The sequence below is a fragment of the Vitis vinifera genome, chromosome 9 (assembly GCF_030704535.1).
Source record: "Vitis vinifera cultivar Pinot Noir 40024 chromosome 9, ASM3070453v1".
NCBI lineage: Eukaryota > Viridiplantae > Streptophyta > Magnoliopsida > Vitales > Vitaceae > Vitis > Vitis vinifera.
In genome coordinates, this window is record NC_081813.1 from 23,903,023 (window position 1) to 23,924,354 (window position 21,332).

At 34.4% G+C, this 21,332-nt stretch overlaps 1 protein-coding gene across 4 annotated transcripts; it reads right to left on the reverse strand.

Moving 5' to 3' along the window:
• Positions 1 to 3,710: 3,710 nt before the first annotated feature.
• Positions 3,711 to 21,108, reverse strand: LOC100254729 (protein STRUBBELIG-RECEPTOR FAMILY 5). 4 transcript variants are annotated; one of them, XM_010656937.3, is made up of 16 exons: positions 20,734 to 21,108; positions 18,912 to 19,044; positions 18,680 to 18,751; positions 18,387 to 18,452; positions 18,220 to 18,291; positions 18,070 to 18,141; positions 16,412 to 16,483; positions 16,271 to 16,336; positions 13,167 to 13,232; positions 12,766 to 13,082; positions 11,726 to 11,979; positions 8,951 to 9,222; positions 8,030 to 8,150; positions 4,708 to 4,844; positions 4,445 to 4,601; positions 3,711 to 4,199 (listed from the first exon to the last, which is right to left on the reverse strand). In XM_010656937.3, exons 1-16 carry the CDS (start codon positions 20,819 to 20,821, stop codon positions 4,101 to 4,103), a joined length of 2,064 nt encoding a protein of 687 aa, XP_010655239.1. In that variant the 5' UTR covers positions 20,822 to 21,108; the 3' UTR covers positions 3,711 to 4,100. The 4 variants fall into 4 exon arrangements, with proteins under 4 accessions (XP_010655239.1, XP_010655241.1, XP_059595769.1 ...); XM_010656939.3 differs by lacking the exon at positions 20,734 to 21,108 and having other exon boundaries at positions 18,387 to 18,457; positions 18,912 to 18,955; XM_059739786.1 differs by lacking the exon at positions 3,711 to 4,199 and having other exon boundaries at positions 4,448 to 4,601; positions 4,737 to 4,844.
• Between the last annotated feature and the right edge of the window lie 224 nt (positions 21,109 to 21,332).

Sequence of the window (21,332 nt, forward strand, 5' to 3'; positions counted from 1 at the left end):
ATTTCTCGTTTGTTAATTTCCTCACTTAACTTCTTATAAAGACTCTTAGCTCTTTTCTTTGGGATTCATACAAAAAATTATTAGTTTCACATTTAATAAAACTTCTATAATACTAAGATTATCTCTCCTGAGTTCTGCTTCAATTTCAACTTTTAGCTAAAACTGATTGCAAAGATAGACAGGAAAAGAAAATATTCATGTAAACCAACTTAGACAGGAATGTGATGCATTTGGAGGGAGTTGCTACACAAGGAACCACCCTCAGTTAATCTACAAGCAACCTGATCTACTGTAATACCTAGCACCAATGAATTAAATAGGCAATAATGATTATCTTAGTACTTAACTTTAAACCTGCTTAATTAGATGTTAAAACTAGTTTAGTGTTAATCCTATTTAATTATGAATTAAACTTTGATTAAGATTAAGTGAGATTAGTTAATGACTTAATCATGCTTATTAGGTTCTTAGGGGCTGATTATAGTTATGAAAACCTAAAGGACTAATGGGCAATTATGGGTTTAATTTTTGATAACTTGAAGGACTGAAGTGCAAAATTGGAAAATTGGAGTTAATGGCAACCAAGTGGCCTGCCACCTCCTACTTGGGTGGGTTGGTGGCAACCATGTGGCCTACCACCTCCTACTTGGCTGCATAGAGAGCCCTATATAAGGGCCTACAGCTCGTTTTCCACCATTTTACCTGCAGCAGCTTGGGTTAAAGAGAGGATCTAGAGAGAGAAAGTGAAGATTTGAGGTAAGCAAGTTGTTTATTTTAGTAATTTAGGTTTATTTTGGTTTCTAATGGTATGTTGAAACAAATTAACAATAAAATTTGTGTAAAAGTTGAGTATAAATAGCTATAAACATGTTTTAGTTAAAAATCACAATTAATTAAGGATTAAAGTATTTTAGCTTAAGTATTTTATTAATGGTAAGATCAGTATAAATCTTTGTTTAATTTGGTTTAATTGAAAAATAGATTAGTAAACATGTGATTAATTAGGTTATTTGAACACTTGGGATTTGTTAATAGGTTAAGCTTTAAGAAAATCAAAACATTTAGTGTTTGGTAATTAATTAGGGAATATTAAATATGCATTGTAAATATTGTTTAATTCAATTCAAATTTGATTTGAAAACCTATAGGCATGTAGATTAAAGAATATTATAATTAAAAATTAGCAACAGTAAATTGTATAAATTTTCATTGTTAGGAAGTCTAAATTATGTGTTTCATTTCAATTCCTTGTAATAAGTAAAGATCGCTTACATAGAAAAATCACAGAGGGAAAGTCCGTGTAAGGTAAGGAATTTTATATTGTTCCATGGTGTATCTGATTTCTTTCCTTGAAACATTTATTGAAAATTTCATGTCATTTCTATAATTTCATAAAATGTTTTAATATGTCATTGCATCTCGGTTTATTGTGTTGAAATGTTACATTGAGATTGGAACATATATTGGTATGAAGATTCATGGTGTGGTTACATGGCAAGAAGGATATGGAATAATCACATATGATATTCAGAGAATTGATTGGTGGAAAGTGTTTATGTGATGCTACAGGCATTATCCTTTGATATATTGTTTATGTGAGACCATGGGTCCTTGGGTGAAAGTCCCTAAAGCCCTCGAGGAAGACACTCCGATGTGGGTGAATGGGGCTGGTCCTGCCCTTAGGTATGAGTCCCAAAAGACACGGGGTATGACTTGTCCTTGGGTGATATCCCAGAATAGTCATTATTATGTTGACCGAGTATCTTGCGGAGCATTGACATCTGATGTATAGATTAGTGGGGGTGAGCAGTTTATTAGTTGTGAAATGATGGACGAGGAAAAGCAAAAACGAAACCAGCAAAGACATGCATGTTGATGGCAAAATTCCCCTGCTGCAATAGTAATCACCAGCAACAGAATCTCGATCAACGTGTTGTAGTAATTCCTCCTTCCTCCTGCAAAAAAGATGTCCGGATGGGTTGTCCGGACACACCCTCCGATGACTAAGTTAGTCTTTTGGAAGTTGTTAGAAAATAGAGTTTTCCTTTGGGAGTGTTGCTCCGTGATTTTTTGTCAAGGATGTTTATCCCTTTGCAGAATGTTTATCCCTTTGTTGCTTATCGATTACCGCTTACCTTCCTGAGAGTCTCCTTAGAGTTTATATATGAGTCAGAAAGTATGGCCTCGTTGTGCTAGCGGGTCCCATCATCATGATTGCGACACATAAGGTGGCGAAGTAATCATGATGTTTCTGGTGCGAGGTGACGGCTATCAGGAAGGTATTCAGGCGGTGGACGTCGCCTCAATTTATGACTTTAAATATCGGGGATGCGTCAGGTAACCTGAGAAGACTTGGGAATGTCTTGTCAAGTGTATCTTGCATTAAAGATGATTGACAGTTCAGGAGATTTGGTCGTCAGCATTGTCGGAGTTTGCTTTTTGATTGTGGGCGGAAAGGGATCCGGTGAATCGCGAGTGTCTGACGAGCCAAGCTATCCGGGGAATCTAAATCGTTAGCCACGAATGTTCTCCGGATAAGCGTTATCGAAGAATCCAGACATGTCAGCCCGGGGAAGTTGAAACGTCCTTCTCTTCCATCCGGAGAAGGTGGAACGTCGGCCAAACATAATTGCGGCTGTGAGATATCCGGAGAAAGTGGGATGTCGTCCGGACATAATTCCTGATGTGAGATATCCGGAGAAAGTGGAACATCGGCCAGACAGAATTCCGAATGTGAGATATCCGGAGAAAGTGGTGCCAGCTGGACAGAATTCCTACCCGAGTGGAATGAGCTATGCCACGCATCGCAAAGGGGGCGGTCTGCGGGGCCAAGGGAGATGGAGCCACGTGGCAATTTTTGGGGAGGATCCCACAATGCATACATGTTTGACATGATTGCATATTTGTTAATGATTATAAAATGTTTATCATGCATGCAATTACATGTTTAATTCAAGGTTTTTTTAAGGGTATGCTTAGGATGGTTATAAACTTTCCTATTGAGTTGTGAACTCACCTTATCCCTTCCATCTTTTGATGCAGGCCAAAAGACCTATGCAAAAAATAATGTTTGAGCATTGCTTTACTGTGATTGGATGTTGTTTGTCCGCATTGAAAGTGTTTTAGGTTTTGCCTTTGTATTAAAGACTGAATTTTTTGCCTTTGTATTAAAGACTGAATTTTTTTGTAGGAATGATAAAATATATATATTTACAAAGTACACTTGTAGTATGGGCTACCTGTAGTGAACCATGGGGTTTTGGTATATGTAAATTAATGCAGTACAAGTTTCTTTAGTGAAACGAAACATATTTTGTTAACTAATAGTTACGAAGTTTAATACAAGATGTACTCTTTATAACAGGTTTTGCATATTCTCTTTTTGCTCAAAATCAAGCAAGAACTCAGCATTTAAATTGATACTGTATTTGATTATCAATTGTTAAGTTTGAAAAAATAAAAATAAAAAATAAAAAACCAGGGTGTGACATCTACGATCAGCTTAAGAGCGACCTTAACAAGAAAATTCTTTGTTGGGCACTCTTATTGCTTAGCTCCCCCCATGGAAGGAGGACAAAGGACTTAATGATTCCCGAGTTTACCTTAATTTTTCTTTTTCAGAATGAGCATTATAAAATATGTTAGGATGATAACAATGAAAAATTTGTCATCAACATAACCATCCTCTACAGCTCTACTGCTGCAAAAACTATGAAATACAATATATAATATTAATAGAAATTAGCGTCATAATACCTGCAGAATACAACATCTCTATCATCCTCGCACATAATTCTAAACAAGATTTGTGTATTATAATCAGCTAACCTATTGGTTTCTCTAAAAATATGCCTACATGTGTGTAGTGTAGTTCAAAGTATCTAAGCAGTCACATATTCATACATCAAAGCGGTAATACCAGCAGAAACCTTTGTGATTCTGTTGATTGTGTGGATAATGATTTTGGAATCACTTCTCTAAACAAACCTCTAAATACCAGTGAGGAACAGTGAAAATAAGTCCATTTCTTAAAAGCCACACATGCAGCAACTTCCATGATACTTGTTTCAGCATGCCTAGAGTATTGAGAGAAGAATTCATCAATAGTTGAAGTCTTCCATCCGACGAGAAGCCCCTTGAATCAATCGAGCTAAACTCTGCACCACCTCTGACATGGCTGGCCGGAAGTCAGGCTCCATCTGAAAAAATAAAATGCAAACGATAAAAGACGTATGAATTAAAAGGGAAGTCCCAGCATAGGCAACAAGAAGGTTCAAGCGATAAATGGGTAAATTGAGATAATATTGACATCATATATGGTTGATAATTCACTGGAAGGGCATGCTTAGGGAATAAATGGCGAGAGCGAAGAGTTCTGAGTGAGAATAACGTAAAACCAGACAATGGGCTTTAGGAGGGGCAGGGTAATGGAAGCATTTCTCACCTGTACACAGAGAGCAATGATATCTGCAAATCGAGAGAGTGACTTAGGAGGGTACAAACCACGCAAAGCAGGGTCCACCATTTGTTCTAGTGAATCAATTTCATGGAGCTGTGGGGTGGCCCATCGGACAAGGCATTGTTCCGATCTTGGTCTTGAACTAAAAAAAAAAAAAGAAAAAAAAGGGGAACAATATCACTAATTCAAATAGAAGGTTCACATAGGCCAGCTTAGTTATGAAAAAATACAGACTCAGCGCAGCACACCTGTCAAAAGGCATCCGACCTGTCATTACCTCCAACATGACTACTCCAAAACTATAAACATCACTCTTCAACGTATAAGCCAAAGGCTTTGTGCATTCTGGAGCATTATATCCAACCCCTAGGTTTTGGCTCGTATGCTGATATCAAATATGAAAATAAATTTAAAAAAAAAACACACACACACAATGTCCAAAGATTAAAATAAAATAAACAAATAAATGAATAAATAAGTGCTTATTTGGATACGCCTCCTATTTTTTGTTTTTAAAATTAAAAAGTAGTAACAAATTCTATATAAAAAATAAAAAATTTTGTATAAAAAGTATAAGTTTATCTCATATCCTTTAAAATTAATTTAAATTTTTTTAAAATTTGAGGAATTAAATTTTTTTTAAATACCTTAATCTTTTTTAAATAATTTTTAAAAATCATTATCTTTTTAATGTACTACTATTTTCTATTTTTAAAAATAGAAAATAGAAAGTATATCCAAAACAGACACTAAATAAACAAGCAGTAGAAGTTAGAAGTAGAACATGCATTGTTAATCGAGAAGTGACTTTCATCGCATTATTATCAAAATAAATGTACTAAACTAGGGTATAGTTTAGTATTATGTGCTGCACGATGAGCTAGCTAGTAAACCATGGTTTTATCTAGAGTCTTTTTTACCTATGAGGATTGGTTTTAGCAATTTATTTTTTGTTAAATTTCTATTTCTTTTAGCTTCTAATTTGATTAGGAAAAGGAATCATTTTCTAATAAGAAATATATTCCTATTGTTATTAGGAAAACAAAAAGGTCCTACAAGTCTATAAATCTTTCTATTAGTAGACTTTATTAAAAGTTTTTAATAGCTGCCAAGCTCTTTTGAGAGGTGCGATATCAAGGATTTCTTTCTTTTTCCTAGGGTTCCTTAATTCATCTTATTACACAACTAAAGAAACTTCTATATTGCTGGAAATTTAATGATCCAGTATCAGTATGCATCACCACAAAATAGAATAGAACGTTCCAATTTTTCTCCATTCTATATTTCAACCATGTTGGACCTTTGTTAAACTCCAAATTTATTGTAACACCACTACAAGGAAAATTTAGACAAATGAAATATGTTTTAAATAACCACCAACAAGGTTTCATTAAGAAAAAAAGAGATTCGGTAAGACCTACTCAGACATCTCCAACTTCAAGTGTCTTGATGTAGAAAGTTGTATGTCATATAGTATCATAGTCTCATTTGGCAAGAGGTCAAGTGTTCAACATCACAACTGCATGCTTATTTTCCAAATTTATTAAGCTCTCACAAAAGCCTAAAAATGGAGGCTACACGTGAGGGAGGGTGGTAAAGAGCATGATATACATCATAAGCCCAAATCCTAAAAGCTTGAACTTTTAGGAATATTGGCAATTCAATAGTATACATGTTAGCTGTGGTTTCTAATGAGTCTTTAAAGGAAAGATAGTTGAAATGGATGCATTTTTGTATATCTACAGTAATATTACAGCTTTGGTAAATGACATACCCCTAGAGTTTTTCCAGAGTTACAAGAGGCTTGCAGCAAGGCCACCCACTCTCCCCTTACCTTTTTGTATTAACAATGGAAGCTCCAAGAAGTCTCACTTTAAGAGCAAGGCGGGGGGGTATGTTCATTAGTGGTTTTAAGGTAGGAAGAAGAGGAGATGGAATGGAGGCCTCTTACCTATTATTTTCATATGATGCATTGCTCTTATGTGAGGCTAATGTGGAGCATTTGAGATACTGGAAAAGGGTGCTAATTTGTTTTGAGCTCATGTCAGAATTGAAAATCAATTCAGAATAGACTGAAATAATTCCTATTGGCGAGGTGATGGGAAAGATTGGCCTACTTGTTTTGTTGTAGGATTGTATGCCTTCCTTCTACATACCTAAGATTGCATTTGGCAGCTTTTCATAGTCTTCTACAGTATGGAATTCAATTGAGGAGAGATTCAAAAGAAAACTAACATATAGTAAGGAGTAGGATTTGTCCCATCAGATTGACCCTTATCAAAGAGTATTTATCATTATTCATAATCCACAGAAAAGTGAAGATTAGACTGAAAAGGAATTAAAGAAAGTTTTTATGGGGAATCATTTAGAGGGAAGAAAAATACATGTCATGAAATGGGTGACAATATGCAAGTATAAAAAGTATTGAAGTTTGGGAATTACAAATCTGGATTCTCTAAGTAAGTTACTACTTGGAAAATGTTTATGGAGAGAAGCACGTGAGCGTGATAGTCTACTTAGGAGGATCGCCTGTGGAAAGTTTGGAAAGTTGGAGGGGGATGGGTGCACTTAAGAAGTAAGAGAGGCTTTCTGTGTAGAGTTATGGAAAGACTTTAGAAGGGGATGGTAAGAGTTCAGTCATAGAACATCCATTTTGGTCAGGAATTGAAGAAGGATCAACTTCTAATTGAATAAATGGGTGGGGGAATGATCTTCAAGAGACACCTCCCCTATGCTGATCAGCCTAGCCTCTTCCAGAAAAGTTAAGTGGCAGATTTGTAGGAGGAGGAGGATGGAGGACACTAGTACTTGTATTTTTACAGGCACTTTCTGGATTGGAAGACAAGGAGGTGGGACAGTTTTTGGAGCCTATGAATGGTTTGAGTTTACAAGCAACATCATAGGATGGCTTATTGTGGAGGGAGGAAAAAACAGAGAGATTTCAAGTGAAATCCTTTTAATATTCCTTATATGTTGGAGGATATGGAGTTGTTCTCACTTCCAAGGAAGTCTAGAGAACTATTGCTCCTATGAGGACCTATTTTTTTGTGTGGAAGACATGTAGATCTTCTCATGAGGAAGGGGTGGACACTGTTGAACAAGTGCAGTCTTTCGTAAAGCTAGTGAAGAATCAACAAATGCGTTTTAATAAATTATAATAGGATCACATGGTACTGGGATATGCTGCTGAAAATTTTTCAATTGAACTAGGTCTTTCCAGAACCAGTTAGAGAGCTCATGTAACACAGGGGGTTTGGGCTCTTTTTGATGCAATTCTTTCCACCTTTTTTTATTCAATCTCTTAATTTTATATTTATCTCCCTCTCCTTTTATTTTTCTTATCCAACTGCCCGGTTTTTCATGGTTTTGTTGTTGCTTAGCTAACAGCCTTTGGTTTAGGACAGCCCAGCAAATAGATAACCACAAGAATGAGCTTAGCCATCTTCTTGTAAACATTATACGCATTTGATATCAGGTATCTCAAGTAATTCCAATATCATTCCAAGCCATAGCAAGCCCTCTAGAAACTTTGTTTACAATAAAGAGATATTGTAGAGAATAAGTAATAACCTGATGACAAGCAGCAAACCCATAGTCAGAGAGATGGGGATTGAGTTCAGCATCAAGCAAGATATTAGAAGACTTGATGTTCTTGTGAACCATGGGTGGAGAGCAAACCTCATGGAGGTACCTGAATGAAAATGTCATCCAATGATTTAATAGATAATAGAAACAGTCACTAATGGTGGCCAAAACTTGCATTCAAAAGCTAGAATAGAAAAAGTTGAGACCAACTATTGTGATGAATTTACACAACCATATGGATTAACTTGCAATTCCTGCAGTTATATTCAGAACTACCAAGTAATACAATTCTAAGCTTATGAAAATACATGTGCACATGGACTCAATATGAAGCCATAGGCACCTAACTCTAAATACCCATGCACACAAAATAAGAATTAAACCTGGGGAAATCCAAGACAATACAAGAGCTTCCCAATCCAAGCTTGGGCCGGCTGGCCAGGTTTTCAACAAGAGGATCGGTTACAAGCTGTCAAATTGGAAACAGAAATGAGCTTGGATTGGTAGGATTAAGCCTTCAAGGATACTAATCCAACCAAATAACCAACAAACTCAAGACGCTTTTTCTGATAGATTACCAAAAATATGAATAAATCTACCACAAAATTTGTGCAACCACAGTCAATCTAAAACTAAGTAATAAAAAATAAAAATCAGTTGAGCCAATTTATTGCTCAAAATAAAACTCTTGTTGTCACCTTGGCTTGATTTGAATTAGCCACTTCACAGTCAAAACTTTTAGCCCTTTGTTCTGCTAAGCAAGAATTAAATGTCCAAAAAAATTCAAATTTTGAAGAATCCATCCCAGAAATCCCAAGCATGACTAATATATTGCTATGCCCATTATTATGCACTATCAAATATTACACACCACTTTAAAATAAAGTAGTGTAGTTCTGAACTTACTCAATAGCCCGGGCTGTGCCAAGAGCAATTTTGACTCTGGTGTTCCAAGTAAGTGGTCTGCTGAAATCATCTGACAGGTGTAAGAACTGATGTAGTGAGCCATTTCTGAAATACTCATACATTAACATGTTATGCCCTTGTTCTGAACAATAACCAACAATTTCAGCAATATTTGGATGGCGAAGCTTGGAGACACTTGAAACAACTTCAGGAAAACCTTGCTTCTGGCCACTTTGGAAAAAGGAGGAGCTTATCTTTTTTACAGCCAACACCTGATCAAAGAAAATGGGACAAATCTAATTAATAATTTCTTTATGGCCACCTCCCTTATGTGCAATTCTTATATTGGAAACTTGGAAAAATTCCAGCACCAAGCATTTATGGGTCAGAATTTTATCAACTACTAATATCCATAGTACTATAGTTCAGAAGTGAACACTTTTGAGTGACATTTGTGTAGCCTGTAAAGTGATAATATACGCAAATGCTTGGAGAATTAAAACAAATATAAATCAAAGCACTAATAAAACAAGAAAAAAGAAGAGACAATAACAGTAAGAATCTCTAAAGAAGTATTATCCATGTGTTCCCAGATCCATTTGCAATTTCCATTATGGAAAGCTACTACAACAGTTTATCTGTAATTTAGAAAAGCTATCAAAGTGTGGTTAAAAAGGCAAAATTTTGGGAAGATGTTTACTCTGGAGAAACACCCTTCAGTTTGATATATCCTATCTCTATAAGATTGTTACTGACAAGAGAGCTTGGGTTCAGTGCTACTTATCCAGAAAGAGACCCCGTTTGGACTCCTAACTTCTCAAGGAACCTAGAAACTTAGGAATGGACATATGTAGAAAGCTAGAGAGACCTTAGAACCTCATTTTTGGGATCCCTGTAAAGGGATGTGAGAATGCAGGATAATTTATATAAGATCCTTATCTAGTGTCAACCAACCATAAAGGTGATGCACTCCTGGAGTAGCTTACCTGAAGTCTCTAAAGATGGGCTTTTTGTTACACAGCTGTTTTTACAAGGCAGAGATCAAACAATGAATCATTAATTCATTCACTTTGAATTTCACCACTATAATTTGGGCCTCTTTATTGGGTAGTTCCAAACTGCCTTAGCTCAGTTGAGCTCAGTGCAACATCTAGTGTAAGGATGACCTTGCAGAAGTTGAGGTGTAAAAGGCCATACACTGGAAAATATCCCCTTTGCACTAAAGCAGTTGCTCATAAAGGAAGAAGAAAACATTTGAGAGCAGGGACTTGGCATTCTCCATTTAGGCTTCTCCATTAGACTTCTCCATTTATATGGCAGAAATCTTGGCATTTTCTTCTTTTTCTCCACTTAATAAAAGGCTAATAAAAGGCCTAGTGGTACATAGCACGGAAATGCCTCAACCAATCAAAACAAACTAAAAAAAAAGTTTAATAGAAGATTGATCCATCACTTATGCATTGCTTGACAGTCAAATTAAGTGCTGAAGTAAATTATAATAAGTGAGTCCCTCTAATTCAGCTTGTTCCATACCCAAATCACAACCAATTAAAATCTGACCAAAAACTACTTAACATGTTAAGCAATAGAGCCCTGCCTAAAAACTAAAAAAAAAAAAAAAAAAGCATGCTAAGTGATTCTTTAAATTATATAACTTTTAGATTCCATCGACTTCTTTTTAGTTTTCAGTCATTTATTTACAAGATTTTATTCGAATTCTTTCTTAACTCCACGCTCTCTCTCATTCTTCATCATAATTGTGAAAATAAATTTACCCATCGTGAAAACTAATTTTCTTTTTTCATTATAGAGTATAAAAAAAGGTCAAATAACTTTCTATTTCAATAGGTGGGAAAAAAATCCTAACCACAAATTTTTTTTGTAATCATGAACCTTTTGGAATTTATCCGTGATAAAAAAAATAATACATTAATATTTTGAATAAATACAATTAAATCACAAAAAAATCACTTTTTGGTAAAAATGATGATATAAATGTAATTAACTTATTTAGTTTTGAGTCATCAACATATTTTTTAATCTACTTGTACTTGCTTAAGATATTTTTTGATAACTCAGAAAGGTGGATGTTCCAAATATTACAAAATAAAACATGTAGTTTTGATCATTTTTAATAGACAAACGTGTATAACAAACAATTTTTGTTTAGATTTTTCTATTATCAACCATTTTAATTGAACTAATTCACTGAATTTCAAGGGAGACCACTAGATTCTTTTTACTTCTATACAATTCAGTATTTAAAACTTTATCACTTATAACAAATATTGAAGTCTTTCATACTTTTCAACGTTTATCAAAAATGGCCTTAGATGTCTCAAGTATGTCGTATATAAATCTAGAGAGTTCCAACTCACTCAATTATTTCAAATGAAGTTGTGTGCTAGTGTTGAATCCAATATTTCAAAGTGAAAATCCTGCAAAGAAGATGAAAGAAACATGAGCCCACCATTTTAACTCCCATGAGGTGGGCCCCTCCTATGCCTACAACTGGCTCAATTTTAACCAAATAATGGAATCTATCCTTCATGTGAATGATAAAAACATAAAAGAAAAAGGTCATTCAGAAAGGATCAAATGCTCATCATACAAGCAAGACTCTTGACCAAATCTCCCAAAAATTTGATTAAGCGTTCCTCGCCTCACCAATTACAAAATGTTCACAAGTTTAAGACCTCTGTGCTGAAGGCATATCAAATAAACAAGCAATGTGTCAACTAGGCATAAACCAATATATAACTGAACCAAGCATACCTTTCCGTCAGCATACTTTGCCTTATAAACACGCCCAACAGATCCCTCACCAAGAAGGCTGGCTGTTGCAAAGTTTCTAGTGGCACTCTGTAAATCCGCCAAGGAATAAGCTGTAGCACGAATAGAAGTACTTCTTTTGACACTCAAGCGATTTGCCAAATCATTAAGAGAAGGTGGACGCTTAAGACCAATAGAAGGAGATTTTTGCAAAGCCTTTACATCCATTGAATTAGATGAGTTCGACGACTTAAAGTCTGTAAACAGCACAGCATTTGGTCAGTTGAATTACAACGTAAAGTCCATTTAACCATAATTTTCTTTCCTTTTTTTCCTTATTTTGATAGGAAAATTAAGAATTGTATTCTCAAAAGGCATATAACAAAAATGCAGGTGCACCCAAGCACACAGGAGGCATATGAAGTGAACCGCAAACCAAAGAAAAGAAGCAAAAAATACAAATGGCCAAACAGAGGCAACAACCACCACATAGCGCATAATGGACTTGTTACGTTAAAAGATTAATAAAGCAATAAACAGTGGCAGGAATGTGGAAACAGAAGTCAATTTTCCATTCATTACACTAATGTCAACCACATAAACAATCACCCATCTCTCGGTAGAGACACAGGTCTCAATCAGAAACTAATCAATGCAGGATCCTGGACTAGGTCATGTAAAACAGCATCCAATGGAAAGTTTATTAAAGATGCTGAACCAAGATACATCAGATATCTTTTTAGAAAAATATTGGCAATTAACTACATTAAAACCAGAATCTCACAGATCACACCCAGACACTACATGCTACAAACAAAGACAATTTCTTTAATAGTCAGTCACTGATATCTCTATAATTAGTCATATTCCTTGAAAAATAACAAAAACCTCCTAAATCAGAAACTTTTTGGCAGTTAGCAACAAAAGTTGAGTACTCTCACAACAGATGCTACAGGACTTCTCAAAGCTAACAATCCACTACATCATTGTGATAATTCTGATGAAGCACCCCAGAAAAAGACACAGGTGTAAATGAAAATTACCATTGTAGTTTGTGGGATGCATGTCATTGGATAACTCCTGGGATACAATCGGGGTAAATGGTCTATGATTGCTAAGCCTCTCTTCATCAAGAAAATGTGAAGGAGGAGGAGAAGATCGTCTTGAAAATAGAGCAAGTAGAATAACTAGTACCAGCAAACTTCCCAAAACTACTCCAGCAATGGCTAATCCACTCATGCCAGACTTCCCACCACCTTTTCCACTGTTGGATGAGCTCCTACTAGCATGAGTATTTTTTGAACTTGCACCAGGGGGAGGTGGAGGAGCTTGCTCAGATGACCAGGAATTTCCCCCAGCCCTTGACAAAGCAAACTACATGGTCAGGAAATAACCTGAAAGGCAAGGCATGCCCGAAAAAATGCAGTTTGAACAGGATACTCACTCTATATTATCTATATTATTCAATGCATTTGGGATCCAGCCAGTAAATTGGTTGTTTTCAATATTCCTGCCAGCATAAAGATAAATTCATTATGCAAGGATTTCTATATTAGCTATCAACTACTTCAGCCGGTCCAAGCAGCACTCTACAATTTTTAAATATATTGTGGAGTTTGGGGAACAGGAAAATTCATTGAACATAATAAATAGAAGAACAGTAACCTTAACTCATCTAAGCCTTGCAACTGAAAAATGTATTAAATAAGCAGTAAAAGAGTTAAATGTTTAATAATTTTACACTCTAAAGAAGTGAAGATTTCAAGCTTTCAGACAACCTTTTCCTCAGAAATCTTCTTTCCCATTCCAGGACTTCAATTACAATTTTTTTCCCCATTTGTGCGTTGAAATTTTTCTCAGCCTTATTGTTTGATGTTGCACTTAAGAAATTTTTAAGGAGAGGATAGATTCCACCACTAATTTGGGAAGGTGAATTCCAACAGCATTAAAAACCGGCAACTACACTCTGTTGTTAGACTAGATAAAGATGGCTGACCACTCAATCCACAGGAAGATGCATATGAAGTGCTATGTTTACAGCTAAGAAATATTGATGCACACTGATAAAAAAATAAAAAATAAAAAAATAAAAAAAATAAAAAAAAAAACATATAGCGATGCACACCATTCAGCTATGCATTGCAAAGTTTTCCAAGGAATCCATTGTCCCTCCCTTATGTTTTTTTTTTTTTTGAACTATGAAAGTGCGTTATGATTTATATGCATTCTTGATGAGATTTGTGTCTGGTACATGAAGCCAAGAATGCATACTCAAATTCACATTATTCCATAGTGTCATGAAAAATTTTATGAGAATCTCTCTTTGTGAGAACCCTTAGGCTATGTTTGGTTCCTAAAAATTTGGGGGAAATGCAAAGGAAAGAAAATAAAGAGGCAAAGTAGAAGGAAAGAAAAAGTAAAGAAAAATTAAATATGGATTTAAAGTAAATAAATTATTTTTATATACCACTTCAAACTTATTTCACTTATTTTAATTATCTTTATATAAAGATTAACTAATTTAAAAATACATAAGTTTTAATTAATTTTAATTATATTTTATGTTCTTTGGTATTAGTGCAACCAAACGCGAGAAAATCATTTTCCTTATTAATTTTTTTTCTTTCCTTAGTGCTTTCCAAGAACCAAACATAGCCTTGAAGAAATCTTGGACTTAAGTATTTGATTCATGAAGGAGACATCAACATTAAGCAGCTCAATCACCACCCATGCCTACCTATCTTCCAAGGCATTACAGCAGCCGCCAATGGTCCCACTGCGGCCACTACCACTCTTGCCAGTTGCATTGTTGTCACAAGACTCACAGCCATCACCACCATTACCATGAATGAGCTACCATAACTGCCACCACTACCTCAGTATGGCTACAACTGACATTGCCTCTACACCCACCTCTAGAACCACAACCAGACACACCACCATAGCTTCTGCCACCAACAATATTATTAGTTCAGCTACCACCCCCATGATCACATCCCTTCTGTTGTACTACTCAGATTTTGTTGCTTTCACCATTGCCACAATCCCCTTCTATTATACTATAAAATGCCATTGTCAACACCCACCACCAGTACTACCAACATACTGCCTCCACCTCACACCATCTCCCTCTATTATATTATAACACTGCTGTCGCATGCACTTCCAAAACTGATTTACACCATTACCAATGTACTACCTTCAATTGGCAGACACCATTATCCTATCCCCAGTGCCTCCTCAAACCATGCTACCACCATTACGATCTTTTTTAATAGCCTCCCTCAAACAACCAAGGCACCAACAAACCATTCATGGATTTTTACTCAAGTGCACAGAAGATGTAATCTTACTTTACCAAACACATTGACAAACTAAATTGTAAAGTCAAAATATGTATATTTTCACATCTATACCAAGTGATAATCAGGGATTAAAATATCGTGATATATCAATGAGCTACCGATATGTTGGTAATTTATCAGGAATTTCGCCAATTTTTCGGAATTTATCAGCATTTTATCGGCGATATTTTGGGGCGGTCGACACGGTCAACACGGGCTGTGGCAGTCAAACTTAAAAACTGTGCTAGGTTTTCTACCACTAAAGGGACTCGAACCCTAACCAAAAGATTCAACGCACAGCTGGGTGAAACACTGGGCCAAGCTTGCCACTTAAAATATGTACCGCACCAAATATATATAAACTACAACTCATTATATAAACATAATATTAAAATAATATTTTAATGAACAAATTAATTATAATTATTTTATAATTAAATAAAAAAATTTCATTTAGTTTAATTGATTACCAAAATTATAAAAATTATCATGATAATTTTCTTCATAGTGTTTTTCATTTTATTAATATATTAATTAAATATTAAAAATTATACATATATCAGCATTTATTTTATATCATTTAATGCAATTGAATTAAATGGATTATAATTTTAATATTAAATATATTTTTAAATTAAACATATTATAATCAAATATCACAATATTATTATTGAATAATATTTGATATAATTTAATAATAAATGTACACTTCTAAAATTTATACTTTTTATCGATGTATGCAATATTATTATGAAATATAATAAATTATATTACACATATATTAATTTCTTGAACAAAACAACTTTAAAATATCTATTATACTTCTATTTTTATTTTTAAGAGTTTTTTCTTATATTTCTATAAGTTCTAATCAAATTTAGATCCACCGATATTGTGTCAAATATTTGCCAATATATCTCTGATATATCTAATATATCTGTAAAATCAAAGTACCGATATATCCGTAATTATGAATATTTTCATCCTCGGTGATAATTCATAAATCCTTTTCAAACTGGAATTGTCCTAACACAGTGAATTTTTGTAACTCACTACACAATTTTGTAGTCTTTCCCAAACAAAATGGATAAACCAGGCCAAACAGTGCAGGACTCAAAGAATGATTCATGATGGATATCCGATTTACAGTTCGGAGGAAAAACAATCATTTTAAGTCAAGAAAGATTGATCTAGTGGTACTCACAAATCATTGAGGGGAAGGTCAGCAAGGACATTTATTGAACCAGTAAATTGATTGTTCTGCAAACGCCTGCACGAAGATGAAAAAAGTATTTATTAACAAGAAACTGAAAAGTACCCACAAATCAATGTTTTTGCTTCTTACAATGTGGTGAGGCTTGAGAGTGATCCAAAACTCTGAGGCAAATTGTCTGATAGTGTATTGAAGGAGAGATCCCTGTACATCATCTCATGAGTCAGTCAATAAATTCAACATATGTTTCTTTTATCTTGGCACCATGGATTGTAGAAAATCCAAAATGAAAGCCATGCTACTTGTGTACATCAAAGGAACAATGCCTCTAGCATGAAAACATAAATATAAATAAATAAATAAGCAGTAGAAATTATCCTGACAAGAGTATGATTTCTGCTCCTCTCCCTTCAATGAAATTCTAATTTTATGTTGAAAAAAAGAAAAGAAAATCGAGGAGCAGTACTTCTGTTTCTAAACAATTTTGAGCAAGTTGAGCTTATGAAATCAAAGAAGTACTATATCTATTGGGTGGTATTCTGGCTTGCAATCCGGAGAAGTTTACCTTTATTTCTATTTTTGAAGTGTTTTATTGTCACAATTTTATTTTTTTTTGTTTTTTTTTTTTTTGTTAGGGAGACTTTGCAGGAGGGTAAACCCTAAGTTCCTTATTGCCCTTTTGTCTTCTCATTTTATACTTCTTTTCTATAGCACCTTTCTCACCTCAACCTCAAAAATTAATAAGACAATAAAATGTTTCAAGCTGTTACACATGTATAACACAAATCCATAGCTTTTAAAGGTGAAAGATCAAAGCAAGGTGATTTACTGTAGGTGAACATAGGCATGAGCCATAAGCCTTTCAAATTTTTATGTTCATATTTTCATTTTTTGAAGTATTTAATATATATATATATATATATATATATATATATATATATGAATTACTAAATAAAAAAACATAGAAAAATTTTTAAAAAAAAAAAAAAAAACAAATGAATTCAAGGAACCTTTTTCTTCTCTAGTTTCTCTTTACATTGGTAGTTAGTATGATCAGTTTTTCAACTATGGTTGGTTAGAACTCCAAAAAAAAATGAATAAAGGAAAGCTTATAGTTGTGAACCAGTTAGGTGTAAGCTTCAAAAATTGAAGCATCAAAGAAACACAAAAAGGTGTTAAATGGCATATGCCTCAGTGTAACATAAGAAGGCAGAAAAGTCACAAAGGCTGTAAAGCTTTCAGCACTCACACTCTTCTGTGTATGCCTCCAAGCTTTTCAGGCTCACCTCACTAGGAATGCCTTTTAAGACCTTGTGAAAAAATTTGTAAAAAGATATGTAGATTAAGTATTACTGTGGTAGATATGCAGTGTCACAAAATTGAATCTTATATTATTCAACACTTCCAAGGATAGGACATATAATGGTACAATTATAATACATTTAAAAACTTTAAACCAAATTTGGGACTGGTTATTTTTTTTCTCAAAGATCTCATATGGTTTTAATTCAAAACTTTCTGAAACTGTGCAGAGCTTAAAAATAAAGTTTGGAAGTGCAAGGAGGGAATTTCAGAAACTCTCTTCTTATTCTACATTTATATAAAATGACATTAAAGGGGAAACACAATGCAAAGACAATTAGCACAAGCTAGTTGTCCAAATAATTAGCCAACCATAGTTGCGATGCACCTCCCCAGAACCCAAATGCAAGATAATTCCTTTTCAATCCATAATATTTCCAGCTACAGGCCCAAGAATGCAAAAAGAGGACTTTACTGATAATACTTACATCAAAGTGAGTTTAGGGAGTTGTCCAAACATATCACTTAACTGTCCATTGAGTTTATTATGACCAAGATTTCTGCATCACCCACAAATAAAATGAATAGGATGTCTAGGACAAGAAAACTATGCCAACAGACAAATAAACACTGCTTACAGATATTTAAGGTCAGTCATCTGAGAAATCGAATAAGGAACCCCACCGGTGAAACCATTTCGAGAAAGATCTCTGCATATTGAGCTCGTAAGATTACCATATATTATAATTTTTTGCATTGAACTATTTATTCATTCTAGATATGGAAAGATTTTCTGCTTACTTACAAGTGAAGTACATTAGGAGGTAGTTGATATGGTATATCACCCTTGAGGTTGTTCTTGCTCATGTCACTGTACTATGACAAACAAATCATTTCCTTCAGGTGAGTTCTTTCGGCAATATATATTTAAATATTGTTTCAAATAACATGAAAAGTCCTATAATCTGTGTCTGCATATGAATGTGTGTGTACGTGCGGGTGAGAACATGATTACTGTCTAGTTTGGAAAGCTGGGTTATGACAAGAAACTGTATTTATACAAAAGAAAAGTGCCTAGGTTGAAAAGCTGGGCCTCACAAGTTGGTGACGGATGTCAAGCTTGACAGCTGGTAGCCCATCGATCCAGTGAGTCCAAGGCCAGATAATTTTCTGAAGAAGTTTTAACAGAAAGAATGCCAAGTCAGACAAATCGAATATATTCACCTTAAAATGTGAAGAGCAAGGCTTCAAGATGCTTGTATAATTCACTCAGTGGAAGTGTAAATGTGAAAGTATCAAAAGTTCAATGTGTACAAGAAAAGTTCACTACATTTCAGTTATAGATGAGCCCGAGCATTTGATTCCTTTCCAGGATTCCCCACAAGGATCACCTCCACTCGACTTCCAACCAGTCAGCTGTGAAGGAGAGTTCAAGCTGTTATACATAACATTGAGGGCAGAGACTGCAAAAACAACTAGCAAATATCAGTATCTTCAAATGCAACAAAATATAATTACAGACCTTTACATGGTTACCAAAAACGTGTTTTCTGTTTCCAAGTATAGGCAACTCAAACTCAAAATCTCTTTTCTTGTTAAAGGAAATTAATTGATGAAAAAAAAAAATTCAATATGCAACTTTCTAGATTATAATTGTTACTTAGGCATATCAAATCTAAAGAATAGAATGAGGAAAATATAAACAAACAACCACATTCATGAAAATTAAATATAGAAAAACAACTGCATTCATGAAAATTAAATATCACGCACCAAGAGATTTGGTACCCTCATGACCATTTACACCTTTTTCAAGAATTTGTAAAGCTTACTGGCAAAATGCATTGCCAAGCTTCAAGCATAGTCTAACAAATCGTGTAGGTGTGAGTCTAGCACCCATAAGGTCATGTGATTTATATATCATGTATGAAATTTTACAAATTGTACATGTGGCACTATTTTAACAATACCTGTTGGAAATTACAATCTCTTTAAGCAATTGTTCTTTACAATAAGAAATTTTAAGTAAAAAAAAAATAACCATAAATTTATATCGGTTTGAAAACAAATCAAAAAATGATGGAAATGCAGCAAGATTGTCAATGTTTCACTAATCTACCATGTCAATTTAACCAATACAATTAGATTTTAATCTAAAAGCCTTCAATTGACAAAAAAAACTCATGTCAAAAGAAAATATGATCTGGTACTAACAATAATTCCCATCACTGATATAAAAGATAACATTACAGAAAGGGATGCTAGTCTCATAAGTTAGAAGTTGATTGAGAAACATTGCTTTTTTCTGTTCCATGTAAAAATAGTTGTTCCCTTTTTTCTGTTCTACGAAATGCATCTGGATAAGATCATTTTGGTTCATCACTGACATCCCTATTGTTAATGAGTGAACATTGCTTTTAAAGGTAATTTTTCTCGCCACTTCATCCCTCAACCACACTAGCTATGATGGCTATCAGGAGTATTTCTGGATGAAATTTAAAAATTTGTGAAGTGTTTTAGCCCATCATAGATATGGGCTCCAACTAATGCTAACAACAAGGTCAAGGAATTTTTTCACGCATCAAATGATAAATTTCCCATTCGAATCTTGGAAAAAACTACAGAAATCTAAAAATAAGAGTAAATTCAGTGAAATTTCAATCTCTTTTTTTGTTGCAATTATTTAAAAACCTGGACATTTTCAAACAGCTCATTCTCTAATTAAAACACAAATAAAAACAAATGGGATCAATGGAAACAAATAGGGAAAGGAAAAATCAAAACACCTGAACAAATTGCATATTCTCCTCATTGGTTTACCACAGAAAATACCAAGGAAAACAAAATATGATGAAGCTCATTTGGATGAATTAGAATATATTGATCACGCGCCCTTTTCCCCTTCAGTTTCTCTTTCATTTTCTTTATCCTCATTATTTTCTTTTTCTCAAGCTTCCAAACAGTTTCCACCATCAAAAAGCTAATATTTTTCAGTTTTCCCATTCTTTCTTCTACCATTGATCACTGGGGTACAAATTCATTTCACGAGTTGACACATTACAGCAACCATACACAAAATTCAAAAAAGCGAAATACTAATTAACAATTCAATAACAAAGAAGGAATTGCAGAGAAAATGGAAAGTAGATTACCATCAGGAGCAACTGTGGTGGAGTGGGCAATTGGAGTGAGGATCCCAAAAAAGGCCACACCCATTAACACTAGGAGGCTAGGGCACATTTTTGAACCCTAGAGAGAGGCAGATATAAAATTCAGTGATGCTCCCCTATGCTACTTCTTCTTCTTCCTCCTCTTCTTCTTCTTCTTCCTCTCTTCTTTCCACCATTGAAGTCCACCCCTGGGAAGGAGGAGGCTGAATTTTTCTTTTTCATTTTCTTTGTGCTTTTCATATTTAGAAAATGGTGCCTGAAATTGAGGAACAGTGGAGCTAAAATTGGAGGAGAACGAGGATCGCCCATAAGCTGGCGCCAAACTTGGGGAGATTCTCTGTCTTCCAACTAACTTCACTTGACATTCCCATGCCTTCATATATATATATATATATATATAGTTTTGTACATTAATGGCATATATTTATACTTTTAGCTTAAATTTCATCATACACTACTTTGAACGACCCTAATTGCATCTTCAATATTGATTCGGTAAGCATTATGTGTGGTGATAAAAAGTCTTTTTAATACCATATATTGGTCCATTATTAATTTCATTTTAATTGTTCATCATGTGT

Coding starts and splice junctions, on each gene's coding strand:
- LOC100254729 (XM_010656937.3), bottom strand. CDS start 20,821: ATGTGCCCTAGCCTCCTAGTGTTAATGGGTGTGGCCTTTTTTGGGATC. Junction 19,045..20,733: donor CACCACAGTTGCTCCTGATG/GTAATCTACTTT, acceptor TTGTTTTTGCAG/TCTCTGCCCTCAATGTTATG. Junction 11,980..12,765: donor GCATCCCACAAACTACAATG/GTAATTTTCATT, acceptor TGCTGTTTACAG/ACTTTAAGTCGTCGAACTCA.